We start from the raw sequence: 21,801 nt of genomic DNA, 5'->3' as shown, positions 1-21,801 counted from the left end.
GTTAGCACGCCGGTCGAAATGCTTAGCAGTATTTCGTCTGTCTTTACGTTCTGAGTTCAAATTCCGCCGAGGTCGACTTTGTCTTTCATCCTTTCGGGGTCGATTAAATAAGTACCAGTTACGCACTGGGGTCGATATAATAGACTTAATCCGTTTGTCTGTCCTTGTTCGTCCTCTCTGTGTGTAGCCCCTTGTGGGCAGTAAAGAAATAAGAAATAAGTATTTCGTCTGTCTTTACGTTCTGAGTTCAAATTCAGCCGAGGTCGACTTTGTCGTTCATCCTTTCGGGGTCGATAAATTCAGTACCAGTTGTGTACTGGAGTCGATCTAATCGACTGGCTCCCTCCCTTAAAAATATCGGGCTTTGTGCCTAGAGTAGAAAAGAATATTATTTTATGCATGGTGTTACGCAAATCAGGTCATTCTTTCATTTGCACTCGTTTTCTCTCTATGCTTTACTTTCCCCACCCTTCTTCCTGTACACGCGCTCAGACGAATACATATGAACATATGAACGTTGGGTTTTCTTTATGCATAAATATTCCTCAAATATACTCTGGGAGACTGAGTGTTTAATTCTGTATAATTATACATTGCTTCTATTGGGTTTTGTACGTTTATATCTGGAAGTAGTTATCCACGTAAAGTACTTACTAAGAATTGACGTTTGATAATCACGCATAATTTGGCATTTTCCAACAGTTCCACACAGCCTGTAGCTATTCGAAGTAAGCATGGCATAGACTGAGAATTATACAGATGGTGAGAATGAAGTATATGGCAGTTAATCATTGATGTTCTGTCTTCACTAAAATCCCGCAGTAATGTGTTTTATATTTAAAATAAAAACAACAAAAATTTGAAATGCAATAATCAATATGTATATATATATATATATATATATATATATATATATATATATATATATATATATATATATATATATATATATATATATATATATATATATACATATATATACATGCACATACTTATGCATGTATGTATGTATATATATATATCTACGTATATGTATATATATATATATATATATATATATGTTATACACCCATACACGCACACATATATACACAAACACGTAAGTACATGCACATATATATGCATGTATGTATATATATTTATATATGCATACATATATATATATATATAAATAAATAAATACATATATATATATATGTATATTTATATATATATATATATATATATATATATATATATATATATATATATATATATATATATATATATATATATATATATATACATTTTCTTATATTCTGGGAGAGCTGCGCCTGAAAGTATGATCTTTGATTTATCATACCTTTCTCTTCCATTGCTTTTTTTCCTCACCTCTTTGCTTAGACATGACACGGAACTTGCCATTTCGGAAACTAGGATAGTTCTGCCTTCTTTTTTTCAGATGAGTGATTTAATACTAATCACTTAGAAAGTGAACTTTTAAAACAACGGAATTGTTCATGAAACTAAAAAGAAGTATGATGTCAGTTCTGTAGAGAAAATCATACCCTTGATTCGCATGCATCATATATGCATTTTATAGACATATTCATACATATACGTGTAAGGGAAAATAGGTACAAGTCAATCTTTAAAGTTGTATGTATGTTCTAAAGATTACACTGGTTTATATGATCGCCATATTACAAACGTATGGAGGTGCAATGGCCCAGTGGTTAGGGCAGCAGACTCGCGGTAATAGGATCACGGTTTCGATTCCCAGACCGGGCGTTGTGAGTGTTTATTGAGCGAAATCACCTAAAAGCTCCACGAGGCTCCAGCGGGGGATGGTGGCGAACCCTGCTGTACTCTTCCACCACGACGACTTTCTCTCACTCTTACTTCCTGCTTCTGTTGCGCCTGTAATTCAAAGGGTCAGCCTTGTCACACTGTGTCACGCTGAATATCCCCGAGAACTACGTTAGGGGTACACGTGTCTGTGGAGTGCTCAGCCACTTGCACGTTAATTTCACGAGCAGGCTGTTCCGTTGATCGGATCGACTGGAACCCTCGACGACCCTAAACAAATTACAAACGTATTGAAGTCCCATGGATTGTTAAAAAAATTAAACAATATGATGTGCTCAGTTAATAATTTATCAAAAGTAATATATTTGATAGCGTTCCACAAACACATACACGCAACAACAACAACAACAATAATTAAAAGTGAGGTTTTTCACTGCCGATATATCAAATTTGACGCCCAGCATTTTGTCACGAATAGGACTTTATTTTAATCCTCAGGATTACTTATGTAGAATAATTTTGATGCAAGCGAGGCTTATCAACGTTAATATCTTTAAATTCAAACGTTTCCTTATAAATATATAATATTTCACATCCGTAGTTTGACAAGGCAAACGAAATTGATTAAAATAAGACGATCATCATGAAATTAGGTAGGATGTATGCATTAATATGTATCTATGAATGTATGCATGCATTATAGATTTGCGCGTGCGCACACAGACGTACGTACACATACACACACGCACGCATAATTTTTTATTTGGTAAAGTCCAAAAAGTGACTCAAGGATCGAAAGTTTCGTCCATGGCATGTAGCAAGTTTGATAAATGCATTACCTTAATGTATTGAGTTTTCTTTACCACGTTTTTTCTACTAAAGATCTATCTATCTGTCTGTCTGTCTGTCTGTCTATCGATCAATTTATCTATCTATCTATCTATCTATCTATCTATCTCTCTCTCTCTCTCTCTCTCTCTCTCTCTCTCTTTCTCTCTCTCTCTCTCTCTCTCTCTCTCTATATATATATATATATATATATATATATATATATATATCTGTCTGTCTATCTGTCTATCTATCTATTGATCCATCGATCAATTTATGTATGTATGTATGTATGTATGTATGTATGTATGTATGTATGTATGTATCTATGTAACAATCATATACAAGGTAGATATAGGTAAGTGTGTTTGTGTACATATATATATATATATATATATATATATATATATATATATATATATATATATAAAAATATACTCTCACATACAAACACTCACACACACCCACATATACTCATGCATGTATCTATTTATGAGTGTGTGTGTGTGTGTGTGTGTGTGAGCATGTGTCTTGTGGGTTGCATTATATTTACGACTAAAGTATGCCAGCAACATTAATTCTCTTCCGTATTAGATTCGTAGAGTCGGAATTAATTATCGAGACTTAATTTACATTTTGTTCAGTTCCAGATCCCTCGATAGCAATAATGGATCACTTTTATGGAACATTAAGGCCAACGGGAATGTAAATTCTTCATAACTATAGCCATACTTAATTGAAATCTTCACCATTTTCTGTTATATGGCATTACACTCGGATTTTATAGACTGCCTTTGTAAATTAGCACAGAGAGAAGATATCGCGCATTTGGAGTTTTCTGACATATTGTTCAGAGCCCTAAACAGTCGAAATGAATCCAATGAGGTATTGTTAATTTTGCTTCACAGTATGTATGTATCATTAGTATGCGTTCCGACAAATCCATTGTGATTTTTAGCTCATCTCTAATCGGCAAGCCTGAGTATGATTACATTCTTGAGAGAGTATATAACGGTCGCATTGATAGAATATCATGGAATGAATTGCGAGTTCATATTCTGCCACTGACAGCTCTGTGATTTGGACATGATCAAATTATTCAATCCTCATTATGAAGATATGTAAATATTGACTGTGTAGTGAGGCGGTGAGTGGGACCAATCGTTTGGGCGCCGAACAAAATGCTTAGTGGTATTTTGTCCGCCTTGGGTTTTGAATTCAAATTCTACCGAGCTCGACTTTGCCTTTCATCCTCTCAGAGTCGATAAAATAAGTACCAGTTGAGCATTGGGGTCGATGTAATCGAATTAACTCCTCCACTCTGAAATTTCTGGCCTTGTGCCAAAATTTGAAACCAATATTCTTTTGTACTCTAGGCACAAGGCCGGAAATTTTTGGGGAGAGAGCCAGTCTATTAGACCGATCTCAGTACGCAAATGGTACTCATTTCATAGACGCCGAAAGGATGAAAAGCAAAGTCACTCTCGTTCGAATTTGAACTGAGAACGTCAAAACGGACGAAATACCGCTAAGCAGTTTGCCTGCTGAGGTTAATCGGATCAGATGTTCAAATTATGCTCGTGTGTGTGTCTGTGTGTGTAGTACTGTAAATTCTTTAGCAAACGAATCACTGAGATATAAAGGCGTACAAATTACACATAGCTATGGACATATGCACACATAAATACTTATATGTAACTTCACGTCCATATATGTATACATTTACACACCAATATATATATATATATATATATATATATATATGAACACACATACAGACTTCGATGTACAAACGCATATACTCATACACAATAGCTAAACGATTATACATACACACACACACACACACACACAAAAAAAGACATCCATTGCAGAAGACCTACCGTAGATTGGTGCTAAGTGCCTGGTTATACAGCGTTAAAACCATAATAAAAACGTAGACGCGATAACAAAAATAATAAAAAAGCAAACAAAGAAAACAAAACAAAACAATAAATAATGATATAAATACGTAAATATTTTTTTACGTATTTTTATAAACACATAAAAAAAAATTCAGGTTGAAGTGTACAATTGTGGTAGATGCAATGATTGCAGCATGTGAAAAGGCTAATTCTAACACAGCCTCTTCATACCAAGCCTCCACTTTTGACGTCTACTTTATGTGGTAATTGATTCTCTCCCACTGTACCTATCTATTACAAGCGAAAGCAAGAGTTCACCCTCTCACGATGGCTGGACGTAGTGGAGTTGATCAGTAACTAGAATCTCGACCTGAAAAGCTGTTGTAATATGTTATGACATTTGAATAACAGAACACATGTACTTCGTCCTATCGTTCAGGTAAATGCACGCACATATTATGCATACATGCATGTATGTATGTATGTATATATATATATATATATATATATATATATATATATATGTTCATATAATGATATTTCCACAATGTATTGGTGAGATAAACGTGTAATCGTTACCAAAATAGCAAAAAATTCTCCCCAAAGGTCTATAGTAGACTCCTTATGGATCGATCTCCTTGGTTGTATATCAAAAAATTATATATATATATATATATATATATATATATATATATATAATGTATGTATGTATGTATGTATGTATGTGTGTGTGTGTGTGCGTGCGTGGATGTATGTATATATTTATGTATGTATGCATAAACCGCAGGCTTTCACTGTAGAACTTTAAGAAATGTGAATCCATTTGGTAATTTTATTCGCAAATGTGGTTGGTATCTATCTATCTATCTATCTATCTATCTATCTATCTATCTATCTATCTATCTATCTATCTATCTATCTATCTATCTACCCATCTACCTACCTATTTACCTACCTATCTATTTACCTATCTATCTATCTACCCACCTATCTATTACGAAGTGGTAACAGGAGCGAAAACCAACCGGGAAAAGTCAGTGGCGTTGCGGCTCGGCACCTGGAGAAGCAAGCCCATGCCGTTCAACAGCGCCTCCGTTGTGGGACGCTGAACCGACGGTCCGGTCGAGTTGCTCGGGGTCTGGTTTGGTCCCGACCTCCAAACAAAGAAGAACTGGAACGAGATAACGAGTAGGGTGGTCACTTAACTTATTCATTTGTGTTTGATCTGTATTGTATGTACATTCATAAAGAGTGAAGACACGAAACTTGGGAGATTTGGTTTTTCTGCATATGTTCAAATGCTTACTGAGTAAGATTTGTCTAGTCCTGGGATCTCGTATTTGTTGTTGATTAATTGTTAATCTCATTCTTAAGGTAAGTGTGGTTTGTTCAATGTAATCTTCGATGCATCCATCATATTTTAGGGCATATATTAAATTGTTTTGAAGAACAAATAGTTTTTCCCAAAAAACTTGTTCAGATCTAAATTTATATGTTGTGTCTTTAATAAGGTTGTCATATTTCTTGTAATTAGAACAGCTACACTTTTTAACAGATGGATTTAAATCCGTAGTTAGATTCGTTCTGGCAAGTGATTTTAAAGGGGCTTTTATCGTTTTTTGCATCTGATTATTTTGTATGATTCATAAGCCTTTTTGCTTTTACGGTCTTGGCTCAATCATGATGTTTTAATGGATAATGCAGAATGTTCCTTGTGTTTCTTGGGTTTATTGGCTCTCTCTCTCTCTCTCTCTCTCTCTCTCTCTCTCTCTCTCTCTCTCTCTCTCTGTATATATATATATATATAATTTTATATATAATTTGTTGTCTAAGCGTGTGGTTGATAGTGGATACTTGCTACCGATGACGCACGAATACGCAGAAATCTAGGGATCTGTTAATTCCTCTGCAACTTCTGGGTATTTTTCGTCTGCTACTGATACTTTTGTGCTTTTCAGCACTATTCTTTTGTATGAGATAACTTCTAAAGATGCATACCGCAGTATTATGGCTTTCTTCTAGTGTATCCACGTTAAGTAAATTGCACACACACACACACACACACACACACACACACACACACACACACACACACACACACACATACACACACACACACACACACACACATATATATACACATTTATATATGATATATGAATTATATGATTATATGTTATACAATTTTTAGTAAGGAACCAAACCGAGAAAACCTTAACGTTTAGGCATTTAAATCTTGTTAACTAATACACACATATATATGTATCACAATTTACATTGTATATTTATTCTTTTCGTTATATATATGTATATATGTATACACATACATATACACAGACACAGACACAGACATAGACACACACACACACACACACACACACACACACACACACACACACACACACACACACACACACACGCACACATACATAAAATTTCCGCCGTCCGTGGGTGAATAGTAATTTATTTATCAGACAGCTTGCTGAGTTCTAATTGTAATTGACAGCTTATTTCATTGTATTAGTGTAAAAGTTCTGATCATGCCTACCCAATTCTATACATATATATAACGTAGGAGTCCATTGTGAATTGAACTGGCAGCTACTATATTCTAGTCTTGGTGTTTTACTATATACCTTCTGATGAACGTCAGCCCTTACGCCATTTTTTTCTTTCACAGTTGGCTTTTATTACTTCAGAAACACTCCGCTAAAAAATAAGGCCATCATTTATGTAGCATTTAAAGCTAGTTTATCCATTGCAAAAAAAATTACTGTGACTAGAAATTGTTAAAAAATAAAACATGGAAACATATGTAAATCCCAAATGAAAAGAACACAAAAAAAAAATTACTTAGATTTAGATTTAAAGCGATAGCAAAACGCATTTATGCAAATGCATAAAATGTATTAACGCGACACACGAACCGACGGGATATCAGTTTGATGACAATAGGGCTTCGATTTTCCTTTCATTGACTTTCAGATTAGATTTGTATCTCTGCTCGAAACACTCCACTTATAAAATGCACAAGCATGATGAGTGATAAATCTTAGTTTACTCATATATATATATATATATATATATATATATATATATATATATATATATATATATATATATATATATATATATATATATATATATATATATATATATATATATATATATATATATATATATATATATATATATATATGTATATATATATATATATATATATATATATATATATATATATATATATATATATATATATATATATATATATGTATATATATATATATATATATATATATATATATATATATATATATATATATATATATATATTATACAGTGGAGGCGCAATGGCCCAGTGGCTGGAGCAGCGGACTCACGGTCGTAGGATCGCGGTTTCGATTCCCAGAACGGGCGTTGTGAAGGTTTATTGAGCGAAAACACCTAAAAGCTCCACGAAGGTTCGGCAGGGGATGATGGCGAACCCTGCCGTACTCTTTGACCACAACTTTCTCTCACTCTTTATTCCTGTTTCTGTTCCAGTTGATTTGTGAAATTAACGTGTTTGAGGTACGCAATACAAGCAGTAGAGCATAATCACTACGTTACTGTGAAAATGGTAATACTAAACTAGGAAACAGGGAAAGCTAAAGTTTCAAATAAACAAATACACACCGGCACACATAGTCATATTGGTGTACTTTAGTAAGTGTGATTTAAAGGCTATAAAATATAGGATAAGACCCTCATTTACCTGTTGCCAAATCGAAGATTAGATATAATACTAAGATACTATGTTAAAACGCACGACACAGCATATATGAACAACTTACTAAAAACACGTTTGATAACCTGGGTGAAGTGCGATGATGCAAGCTTTTTCAAACGAACTTCAATGCATTTGCCATAGAAGCTATTACGAAGATATGTGTGATTTTCTCAACGATAACTTCTACAATGGTGAACTATATGGTGGTATTTAAATGGTCGTATAAACTATCGTCTGCGTTTCAATATTTATTATCTTTTCATTGTGTATCCAGCTGATCTTTAGAATGCAGTGGTAATGAATTAGTAAACGCCAAGTCACATAGACACTCAGATACAATAAATCATCGATTGTACTCTTGTATTGTTAGTATGAATTAGCTGGTATTTCTTCGTGATACTGTATGCGTACACGAGTCTGTGTATATGTGCGTATGTGTCTATGTGCGTTTGGGTGAGAGACGTAAAGAGAGAGAGAGAGAGAGAGAAAGAAAGAGAGAGAAGCAAATATATATATGTAGATTGAGAAAGAGCGACAGTGAGAGAGAAAGAGAGAGAGTGTGTGTAGGGGGTAGATGTCACTTCGGAATATTACCTGTGCTCCATTTAAGCTTAATAGAAATTGATCAAGTTATGTGACGATACAGGAGTCTAAGTATTTGCATTATTTAGTATTGAAGAAGTTGATTGTCAGAATGGCGGCACATTGGCAGGTTCGGTAGAAGGTCAAAGAAAGACTTTGCAATATTTAGTTGTATTTCTCGATACTCTGAGTTCATATTGCCCCGAAGTTGATTTCGGATTTCATCCATTTTTGTGACAGTAAAATTAGGATGGTGCGAAGTACTAAACTTGATTTAATAAACTGTTGCCGTCCTCATAATATATATATATATATAATACAAAATGGGACAAGAATTCAAAACATCCAGACAGTTAGGTGATACAAGAAAGAGACAAAACATCCAGATAGACGATACAAAGAAAACACGGACAGGTCATTCGGAGTTTTCTTTCTTCAGTCGAGATCCAGATTATCCTTGCAATTTCGGCTGGTTATTCTCGATATTGCTCCAATCTGGCCAGTCCCAAGGAAAAACTAAGCTAAGAGCATTAGATTCCTTGGAAGAAAGCAGCGAATGTATACAAAAACAAGGACGGAAAAAACGAACAATGTTACACAAATACAGTAGGAATAAAAACAAGCCAAAGCAACAGATGTCTTTCGATTAAGGACGAATAAAATTAAGCTGGCGTATATGGAAATAAGGCCTTACAGCCGAGATACAAGATTTCACAGGCACAGGAAATATACATGTATATAATCAAAACAAAAAAAAAAATGGAACAAGAACGTAATAGGCGACAACAAAACATTCGGACAGTTAGATGGTAAAAAAAAAAGGACAGGAAAAAACAAAGCAGTAGAAATGCACGAACGATTGTGGTGATGCCAGGAAGTAAACATGCTTCAGATACACTCGTTTATTCATACAAACGTAACTGAGATGAAATATGTCGTAAATATGTCACGAACGATGTCATAAATAACAGTGACAAACGAAGTATATACACCGCCGGAAGTTGTTGTTGACAAACAGCAGCAATAATTTTTATTCAGCTGAATACACGTCATTGGTTGGTTGAAATTACCGAAATACGACAACTTTACTACGAAATAACTTTGAAAATACAAACTTTTCTCAACAACACTAAGAGTAAAAGATGTTTTATATGACACATTCTAACAGTGTCCGAAGTTTGAAAGTGTTTAGTTACAAAAAATTAATTTCTCGATCTGCCGTTCAAAGGGTAAAGATCCAGAAAGATCATTAATCGACTTGTTAGATATAGCAGTCAAATTATTATCAAATCACACCCTATCGGCTTAAAGCGTAAAAGACATCCTAGATACTGTATCCGTTGATACTCTTAAAACACGATACAGTCACGGTTGGTATACTGTTAATCATCATTAGTCTGCTCGTTCAAGGTTGACTTGGACTAATGACTAAACAACGATAACGGTTACTACTATGACTTATATAAACCTTGTTCAAAATCAAGTAAAAGCGTGGCTCTCAGTATTAACAGCAGTTATGGCCCGGATACAGAACAGACTTCTTTATTAAATTCCACCGCCACCACCGCCAACAACAATAATAGCTGCAACAAAGTTCGATAACTACTACAACCACCACTACTACTACTACTACTACTACTACTACTACTACTACTACTACTACTACTACTGATGCTACTACCACCACCACCAGTACCACCACCACCACCACCACCACCACCACCACCACCACCACCACCACCACCACCACCACTACTACTACTACTACTACTACTACTACTACTACCACTACCACCACTACTACTGGTTTTAAAATGTTGACAGAAAGCCAGCAATTTTGGAGGGGTGGGGGCTAAGTCGATTGCATCGACCCCAGTGCTTAACTGGTACTTATTTTATCGATCCTGAAAAAAATGAAAGGCAAAGTCGTTCTCGGTGGGTTTTGAACTCAGAACGTAAAGACGAACGAAATGCTGCTAAGCATTTTTTTTCCGGTGTACTAACGATCCTGCCAGCTCGCCGCCTTACTACTACTACTACTACTACTACTACTACTACTACTACTACTACTACTACTACTACTACTACTAATAATAATAATAATAATAATAATAATAATAATAGTAATAATGATAATAATAATAAAAATAATAGTAATTGCTTCAAATTTTGGCATAATAATAAAAAAACAATAGTAATTGTTTGAAAGTTTGGCATAATAATTAATAATAATTAATAAAAATTCAATGACAGTTCAAAAGAAAATCACTTACTATATTTAACCAGAGATTTGATGCAAGGTTCTGGTTTTTCTCATCCTGCAAAACAATGGTAAAAAAAAAAAAAGAGATGGTCATTAGTAATGCATGGCAAATATTGGTCTCAATATCCATGCATACTGAGAGGGAGAGAGAGAGAGAGAGAGAGAGAGAGAGAGAGAGGGAGAGACAAGAATCAATTTCTGTACTTGAATTTCAGTTATTTTGTCCAGAAATGATAAAAGACAAGGTAGTCTGCGGTGGAATTTGAATTAAGAGAAGGGAATTGGAAAAAATACTGCAGAGCATTCTACCGCCGCTGTAACGGTTCTGCTAATCACCCCCCTTCTCCTCCTCTGCTTCTTTTACCTGCATACAAAGAATACATACATACATACATACATACATACATACGTAAGTGTACATATATATGAATAATTATAAGAATTATGTATGTGTGAAATTATGTATGTGTATATATATATAGTATGTATGTGTGATTGTGTGTGAATGTGCACATGTAATAGTTTTAAATAACGAAATAAAAATCGAGATGACGTTGAAGTGTTAATGTGACCGCGGGCATGACGAATTTGAAAGCGGTTTCGCAATTAATTTAAAAAAGAAGAAAAACCATCCTATCAAATTGGTATTTCAATTACATATTCTCTAACTTATATGCAATTCAATTTTAACATGTAATACAAAGGTCAGATGCTGACTTCTGTAGATTAGAAATTTCAAATCAGAGACACCCGAAAAAGATATATATGTTCAAAAAATAGCAAGAAAATATTTGAAAATATTTTTGTTAAATTCTGTGTATTTGGAAGGAGATAATTCATGTATTTAGAACTAGGCATTTCGGTATAATTAACGTAACAAGCGCTTAATAATTTACAACAAACACTTGAACAATAAAATGTTCTTGTTACATAAGTGCATATTACGAAATCTATTGAAATAGATCGAAAGTGGCATGTGAATAGATAGAAAATCACTACATAATAATTGTTACTTAAACTTTGTAGTGATCCAAGACAAATAACAAGACGTTTAATTAAATCCTGATCCGTTGAAATAATTTACCATTTGTAGCAATTAATTTGCCAGTCAATTGCTGGAGAGATATTCGCTCTCTAGTAGTTAATTACATTTAGTAAGGCTATTTCTTTGACCTTAACAAGTATAGCAAGGAAATGATTGAAGCGGTTTGATTAGTATAAATGTCTTGTGATTATCGACGTGACTTTTGAAATGCTATTAGCTAAACCGTTGTGGGTATCAGTTTGAAGTGGACTACATGTCTCTTGTACAGTGAGGCTTTTACGACGTATAGAAAGTGAATCATATACGTAGAGAGTTGCATACGAACTCTGTTTATTTGGTGGACTAAATCGTTAAAGCAGTACTCTCAGCCGAGTGTTCTTTTTCCTTTTATATGAATGCGCACACTCAACTAGTTAAGCTCTACCCCTGGTCAACCGGCTTGGTGACAATATAATGCCGCTGATGAAGCTGACAAAATGCGACGAAATCCAGAAGATAGTTGTTAAGTTACCTCTGTCACTTCCAGAGGTCGAAGAGGTCCAGATTGTGACTGCATTTACATAATAGAATTATATTGTCACCATAAGCTGATAGTCCAGTTGGAACGGCATTATGTCCGTGGATCACGTAAAAACATAAAGATCACTTACCCTGTTCTTGACCAAAGGTCTCGTAAGACCGCAAGTCGGCGAGTGTTAGGAATTCATCTCATTAATGTGAGTGAAATGAAGTGGAAAGACCTTCTCAAGAATTCTGTTGTTAATGCCATTTTGTTTGCGCGAGTGCGTCTATGCCATTGTGTGTGTTCTTTTAGCCTTCTCTCGATTTTGTTTTGCAATTCGTTCTCACTTATCGCTCACTTCTCACGATGTTACCCTCACCCTCTCCTTCCGTTTATATACATGTGTATCTACCTATATACAATTTAATATTCTCCCAAAGAGCCTGAGGAACCTCCACAAAGTAGATGTGGGCATTTTAAAATCAAGGCTGGACCTTTTCCTATCGAGAGTCCCAGATGAACCTACCTCACGGCAAGAGGTGCAAATGAGGGTAGCTACATTAAACACACGCCAATATCGAAAAGTGACAATGAGTGCTCAATACCGCATTGGTGGATAGATCTTTTTTATTTGCATGTTAATAATGCGACCACTGGTTTCATGCAGAGAAAATCTCTCAACAATTATCAAGCCTGCCACATGGGAAAATTGATTCTTGTCTCCATCTTGGATGAGAGCATATATGTATGTATGTTTACACGCACACATAGCACACACACACACACACACACACACACACACACACACACACACACACACACACACACACACACACACACACACACACATATATATATATAAATAATGCACATATAAACAGGGTTAGTACGGGCTTCACGTTTTGTCACTACGGTCACTCAACAATTGTGACTGAATAAGTAGCAAGTTAAAGAAGTCAATTGATACAAGTAATAAATTCGATTCGACAAAAAGTATTGAATGCTTTCGTAAATAAAAAAATTGTTGTTGCTTAACCACGATACATTGAGATTTACACTTCGTTATCAAACTTTAACTTTCTGTCTACCTAAACATACTGGACGTACAAAACTTACTAAAACTACCTAACATATATGAAAATACTTAGAGTGTTTTATTTGTACGTGTGTGTGTAATTTAAATGTGACTGTCTCTTTAATAAATACATGTATGAAGGTGTAGTATAAGTTTATACTTACAACATCGATGATCTGTTGTAACGTAATTCCAAAAAGAACCAATAGAGTGTCTGTATGGTTGGCAACGGGACGTTCAAGAGGGTTGTAGGAAGCAAAAAGTGTTTCCAGTAGCCTCCGTTCCTCGGCACTCTGAAGACTTCCTGCAAAAAGAAAAAAACCCAAATAGTTGTAAATATATTAGTAAATGTTTGCGAAATGACTTTAACTTCGTTCAGGTCCGAAATTATAAGAGTCTACATAGTGTCGCAAATCAAAGAATATATATATATATATAAGAATATATATATATATATATATATATATATGTGTGTGTGTGTGTGTGTGTGTGTGTGTGTGCGTGCGCGTGCGTTCGTGCGTGTATATATACACACATACATCTGTTTGTGTCTGTTTTTCTCCCCTCACACCTCTTGACAACCGGTTATTTATTTACGTTTCTGTAACCTAGTGGTTCAGTAAAAGAGATCGATAGAATAAGTATGGGGGTCGAATTGTTCGACTAAAACCCTCCAACAGGACGCCACAGCATCATCGCAGCCATATGACTGAAACAAGTGAGATAAAACATAAAACTAGACATCTTAGATGATCTTTACATATTGTTACGTTTGTTTAAAACATACTTTGCTATCTCTTATAAGACATTTGAAACTGGTCAAGTTATTATATATATTATTATTAGCAACGTACAGCATTGCTGCTAAAATGTTTTGTCTCTCAAATAACAAAGTCAAGACAGTTGATATAATTCAATACACTTAGCAACGAAAGCATTATAAGCCGAGTAGCGTTCCCCTATTTCAAAATACTGAACTGGAATTTCATCAACAAGTATCGCCATATCAGAAAATAGCCTTTCCTCAAGACGGCTTACACGTTGGTGATGTTTTCTAGTTATACGGAGAGACTGCAGAGTAAATTCTGAAATGTTTTCAGCCTTAATGTCTTTATGCGGTGTGCCTATGTGATGGAGTAGTAACTAATCTTTTAATCATGAATTCAATAAAGAATGAATTATTAAATACTTTTAAACGAAACGTAGACTTGGAAAGAATGGAGCGAATCTAGCATTTTATTGTCTCTCATATGGCTACATTTTGTATTTCCTATGAGTGTTAAGTGTGTGTGTGACGAGCGTTCGTAGCAAAATAAATTTAGTGGAATATTAGTAAAATGTAAAAGAAAAGTATAATGCAGTCTATATCAAAGGAGGGAAATATAAAAGCATGGACGTCTATGTTGATGCATTTTAATGTTTTGTAGAATTTGAAATATTTATCGTGTGTTTCTGCAGAATAAGCGTTTTATATGTGATAAACTAGCTTTTTGAACCCTCGTTTTAAAAACGGTGACGCTTTTACGAACTTAGATATGACAGCGGCAGACACGTATGCAGACACACCTATGCCTGTGTGTGAGTATGTGTGTACGTGCATGGGTGTGCATGCGTGTGTGCGTTTGTTTATTAATGGGAAATGGCAGAATCAGGGAAAATAAAAAAAGCAAACCAAGATATTCGCACTTCTTGTTACTTTCATTTACAACCGGATCGATTTTTCTTTCTCTCTGTTCGGAGGTAGTTAAAGTAAGTAGCTAATAAAATAGGGAGATTTGGTGTAAACGTCTAAACCCATAAAATGTGGTGCGCCGACATAAGCATCGTCCAATTTTTGAAACTAGTCAGAAATAAAGAGAACGCAGGAATACTCCTGAAGCCAATAAACTTCAGCTTCTTCTTTCTTTAACGATACTTATTCCACCTTCTCGTCTCCGACCTGTTCGAATATACCAATATATACACACACACACACACACACACACACACACATATATATATATATGTGTGTGTGTGTGTGTGTGTGTGTGTGTGTGTTTCCCTACAGTTTCGGTTAATTAAATTTACTCAGAATAGCCTTGGTCTACCGCAGAAAACATTTTCCGATTGTGCTACTGAGTCGGACTGAACCCAAAACCACGTGGTTGCAAAGAGTGGTTGCTTAACCACATAGACATGCCTGCATCGTAGCTAAATGAGAAAGTATTAACCAAGTAATTGCGTTCAATAAAGCAACCACAACCGATGCTAGCTACTTCAGTTGATCAACTGAAGAGAGAAGTAAAGACTATAAATATTAGAATGAAACTATAACTCAGCCAATGGGTAAATATTAGGTCATAGCTCTCACTTGTAAATATTCTTGACAGCAGAAGGAAACAGAAAGATAACAGAAGACTAATATATCTGGCAAGTCTCCTTCGAAAGAGAGGATTTGAAGATTATAAAATAGAACCTGAGACAGAACAAACATACTTAAATAAGATTAATCAAATTGTAACGATCAGCTTCATGGCTGTTAGTTTCAGAACTAAAATCAAATTTATGTTGGTAGTAATTATTCTTGATATTTATTCATTTTAATTGATGACCTACCATTCGATAAACAGCGTCGATGGGAAAACATTATTTCAATTCGTATCGCATTATGTATGTCATCGGACACTAAGGAGCAGAATTCTAAATGGTTCTACAGTTTGATTTTGACTTCAGATAAAATCCATTTAATCTAGATACTTGCAAGATTGTTTGCAATGATAAGCAGGGGAGGGAAAACATTTATAGAATTGATTTGCTCTTGGCCGACTTGGAAATGGCAAATGAAGAGACACCCAGAACACTTTAGAATTCATAGATCTATGCGTGTGGTTTGTCACATGTGACTTTTGGAGTATTGGCAGAATGAAAAAGTAATTGAATTAACACCACAGTTCTTATTGTGTTGTTACTATATTTCGAACATTTGGCATAATGCAATGCAAAGAAATAGATTAACAACAATGATGGATGTTGTAACAGAAGTAATTTAACTCTGAACAGACAATATAAGAACTAATATATTACATATCTGTTTAATCACTCGTTGATTAGAGTGGCACAGTGGAAGGGTGATAGTCCGGAGATCGAAGCTAAATGCAGAAATAGATATTTTTTCTTTATACTTATACATCGTAAGGCGGCGAGCTGGCAGAGACGTTAGCACGTTGGACGAAATGCTTAGCAGTATTTCACCTGGTGCTACGTTCTGAGTTCAAATTCCGCCGAGGTCGAGTTTGCCTTTCATCTTTTTGGGGTCGATAAATTAAGTACCAGTGAAACACTGGGGTCGATGTAATCGATTAGTCCCCTCCCGCCAAATTTCAGGCCTTTTGCCTATAGTAGAAAGGATATTTATACATCGTAACTGAGTGATTAATGAATAAATTAAACATATACATATGTGCATAACTCCATAGGTAAGTAACAAATTATGCAATAACCATTTCTGCATTGTCAAGGGGTGATCTATTGACCATGGTGCACCAAACATCAAATAACGTAGTAAGCAGAGACGACAGCAACAATATAAATTTTCGCTTAGTATATAACATGTTATGGCTTTTCTGTAGTAAGTCATGATTTACAATTACCCCGTATGAAATATAGTTACTAGCAAATTTATACGCCTTAAAAAAAAACCTTTCGAAGAAAGTTAATTCAAGCGTTAAAAATGGAATATCAACTCAAGACATAGGTAAGAAACTCTAAATATTGTTCCGGTTTAAACTTGTTTAGAAAGCTCATATAATATCGTAGGAAATGCGAATTTCAAACTTTTCTTTTGATTGTGTGGGTGAGACTTGAATCAATAATTGATTAAAATTAACTTGTGGGTTCGATTCAACAGCCGCCTGTCTTCTATGGTGTTCACCAGACAGTTTAAATGCTAATTACATTTCATTGGACCAATATGATATTAATTGCTTTAATAATAATAGAGGTTTCCTTTCATTAAGTAAACTTTTTAATACTACTAGGAAGTCCGTGAACGACAAAACTTCTCATTGACCTGCAGTCATTAAAGATCTCTGCGCTTTCAAAGTTGCTTAAGAAACATGAAAGTCTGTTTACACTCGAAAGCATCTCTGAAGATTTATAAAGTTACGAAGTTGCATGGCAGATCGCCAATTTGTTAGGGTAGAAAAACAAACGTACAAAAAGATCGGTCGCTTGTTTTGTGTAATCAGTACTGTACTGTGATTAATACTAAGATAATTAACACTGAATGACCCAGCCTAGGTAACTTCATGTAGATGCTACACGAAGCATATATATATATATATATATATATATATATATATATATATATGCGTATGAGTACCTGTTTATGCAACCGTTTTTAAATACTGCGTTGAATAAATTTCGCAGCTTTATATAGCAATGCACTTCGTTAAAATACTTTATACTGGTTTTCTTTAGAGGGAATCAATAAGGTTGCTCTATAGCAATAGTTCTCAATCATTTTTATATCCGGAGCAGATTCAAAACCTGGATCTGTTAAGAGAGTTGCACCCAAAAATGTAAACCAAGTCAATTAAAGAAATATTTATTACATTTATAGAGGGAAAACCGTCGAGAGCTTATGGAAGGGTGCTTCAGGGCCGCATCTTTTTAAGCACTATTAAGTAAAAATCTTTTGAAATATTTTATTTGTTCATCAATAATCTTACTTTTTATTTATTAATATTTATTGATTATTTTCATAATTGGTTTCCTGGTTCTATTTTATCGACTCCGAAAGGATAAAAGGCAAAGTATATATATATATATATATATATATATATATATATATATATATATATATATATATATATATATATATATATATAATTGTGTGTCTGTGTTTGGTCCCCCTCACCATCGCTTGGCAACTAATTTTGGTGTGTTTACGTCCCCATAAATTAGCGGTTCGGCACCGATAGAAGACACCGATAGAATAAGTACTAGGCTTACAAAGAATAAGTTCTGAGGTCGATTTCTTCGACTAAAGGTGGTGCTCCAGCATGGCCACAGTCAAATGACTGAAACAAGTAAAAGAATAAAAGAGTAAAAGAAAGTCTATGCATAAGAGTTGCACCAACGTGGCCGAGTGGAAGAAAGCATCAGATGACATCGAATGCATAAATTGTGAATTCATTCTGTGAATAGTATTTTTATTTTGTGTACCGCAGAATATTTTGTCTGAAATGAAGAGGTTATATAACCAACTCCAACACATTCTATCTTGTTTAGAGGATGGAGATGTCTTCCCTTCATTTAAAATTACACAAGACAGATTGAAATTCACATGATGTAGACACTTGAAGTTCTTGAAAACATTAAATTTAATTGGAATTAGAAATTCAGAGTTTTCTTTTTCTCACTTTATTCTTTCAATTCTTCTTAGATTTTCTCCAAATTCCTTCTAAATTTTCCTCTTTATCTTTATTCTTTCTGATGATATTCATTTCTTCTCCTTAATCTTCCGCTCTCATCTTCATGATCAACACCCTCCATCTCACTAGAATCCTGATTATACTACCACAACAACGACGACGACGACCACCACCACCACCACCATCTATATTATCCTTACATTCACCACCACCTCTTCCTACCTCTCTGCGCCTTCCTTGATCTTCTTTTCTGGTTCTTCTCTCTTCGTTTCCTCCCCTACATCAATTTTATTTCCTAATTCTACTTCACCTCACCATCACGTTCTCACCAGCATATCTCTCCTCATCTATCGCTTCGCGTAACCCCTTGTCCTGCTCTTTCCCTTCAATTCTCACCCGTATTTCTCCTCACCTCAATCAGGATCACAATTAACAGAACTATCACCGCATCTATCCCCTGCTGTCACCACTACCACTACCGACAATACAACAAAAGACACCTTCACCAATGTCCAACTAGGAAAATCTTCCTCCACCAGAAGATTCTAAAAGACAGCGTATAACGCTTCAACGCCAGCACGTTTAAAGACAGTCGTCAGGATATGTCGTACATTAAATCACAGTTTCAGTTACAGAACGTTATATATATATATATGCATTTATTTATATATTTCTTTTTTTATTTGTTTCAGTCATTTGACTGTGGTCATGCTGGAGCACCACCATTAGTCGAACAAATCAACCCCAGGACTTCTTCTGTGTAAACCTAGTACTTACTCTATCGGTCTCTTTTGCCGAACCGCGATGATGGGCGGACAAGCACAGAGACACAAATACACACGCACACACATATATACGGCAGGCTTTTTTTCACTTTCCGTCTACCAAATCCACTCACAAGGTGTTGGTCAGCCTGAGGCTATAGTAGAAGACACTTGCCCAAGATGCCACGCAGTGGAACTGAACTCGTAACTGTGTAGTTGAGAAGCAAGCTTCTTACCACACAGCCATTCCTGCGCCTATATATAAGGTCAGAAATGTTGAATTTAATTTTCTCAAAAGCACACGGTTCTATGCTTTGACCCTTGTATGATATGAAACGAGGACAGTTTTATATTTGAAACTTTGGCTACAATAAAGCATCCAGTCGTGCGAAAACCTCGAAATCGGTTAACAAAAGCTTTCAGCCAACGAATTTGTCAGTTAATTCCTTCGTCAAGTGAATTAAGGCGAATGTTATTATTCTGTCAGTGGTCCGTCAGTTAAAATATCCTGATTCACAAAGACATTACCATTCCATTAGGCACGCACTAATTTAAATACAATTATTAGAAATAATCTATGACTTTCGTTGAAACCAGTTGTCTAGCTTCTGAAATCTAAATCATACAATTAATGCATTCGGCATGTGTCAGATCAACTTTAATTTCGATGCCTTACATTTCCTCCACTTATATCACATTTACAAAATTTAATTTCTTAAATTCTTACATTTTTCTTTCTTGTTCTCCCTTATTCAGTTTTTCTCTTTTTCACTTTTCATGTTTCCCCCTAATTGTTCTTCATTGATTCATTTACCCCTTTTTTTGATGCCCTTGTATTTCCCTTTCATCTATCTATCTATCTATCTATCTATCTATCTATCTATCTATCTGCCTATCTCTCTCTCTCTCTCTCTCTCTCTCTCTCTCTCTCTATCTATCTATCTATCTATCTATCTATCTATCTATCTATCTGTCTGTCTGTCTGTCTGTCTGTTTGTCTGTCTATGAAACTACTCATCATTATATATCTTTTTAATATCTATACACAATTTTGTAAAGTTTGTATTGTATTATTAACAAGAGGCCTTATGGAGATCTCATCTGTTTAACATAGGAGCCGACACGCGAAACAGATGCACTCTCTGTGGGGCCTTTTGCTAATAATATAATATTTCTATACGAATATATCTCACCACTGGCTTGTTTGTATATATATTTCTGGTTTCCCATTTCTTGACTCTATTATGTAAACGCTAATGTTGGATTACTAAGATTATATACATACACACGGTGTAAAAAAAAAGAACAAAATGGTTCTACGTGGTAGGAGGGGCTTTCGATTACGTCGAGTCCAGTGCTTAACTGATATCTATTACATCGATCCTGATGATGAAAGGCAAAGTCGAACCCGGCGGAATTTGAACGCAGATATTCTTCTACAACTTTGATTTCCAATTATGGTATACGGCCAGCAATTTCATGCGACGGGTGAGTCGATTACATTGACACCAATGCTCAACTGGTACTTATTTTATCGAACCAGGCGGAATTTGAACTTAGAACTTAAAGACGGACGAAATGTCGATAAGCATTTTGTCCGGTGTGCTAAAGATTCTGCCAGTTCACCGCCTTATACACTACTAAAATGTTGAGACATTTCTGAAAGCGGTGAGCTGGTAGAATCGTTAGCACTCCCAGCAAAATACTTAACAGCATTTATTTCATCTTAAAAGTTCTGAGTTCAAATTCCACTGAAAACAATAACGATTGAACTTAAAATGAAAACAATAGCGTCTGAAAAATGAAAGTGAAAACAATAGGGTGAGTGAGAGGGAAGGAGAGAGAGAGAGAGAGAGAGAGAGATGAC

At 35.0% G+C, this 21,801-nt stretch overlaps 1 protein-coding gene across 1 annotated transcript in view; it reads right to left on the bottom strand.

The window, feature by feature from the left end:
• Window positions 1–21,801, bottom strand: part of LOC106882137 (neuronal acetylcholine receptor subunit alpha-7) — a 608,484-nt gene that overhangs the window by 98,108 nt on the left and 488,575 nt on the right. The window contains exons 5-6 of the mRNA XM_052970401.2: window positions 13,921–14,060; window positions 11,145–11,189 (exon numbers count right to left, since the gene is read on the bottom strand). Coding sequence (XP_052826361.1) covers window positions 11,145–11,189; window positions 13,921–14,060 — 185 coding nt within the window. The remainder of the gene's footprint in view (window positions 1–11,144; window positions 11,190–13,920; window positions 14,061–21,801) is intronic.

Source organism: Octopus bimaculoides, chromosome 9, assembly GCF_046866305.1.
Source record: "Octopus bimaculoides isolate indiv1 chromosome 9, ASM4686630v1, whole genome shotgun sequence".
In the NCBI taxonomy this organism is placed as follows: Eukaryota; Metazoa; Mollusca; class Cephalopoda; order Octopoda; family Octopodidae; genus Octopus; species Octopus bimaculoides.
The sequence above is the reverse complement of the archived record's forward strand: the minus strand, read 5'-3'. Positions and strand labels throughout refer to the sequence as shown.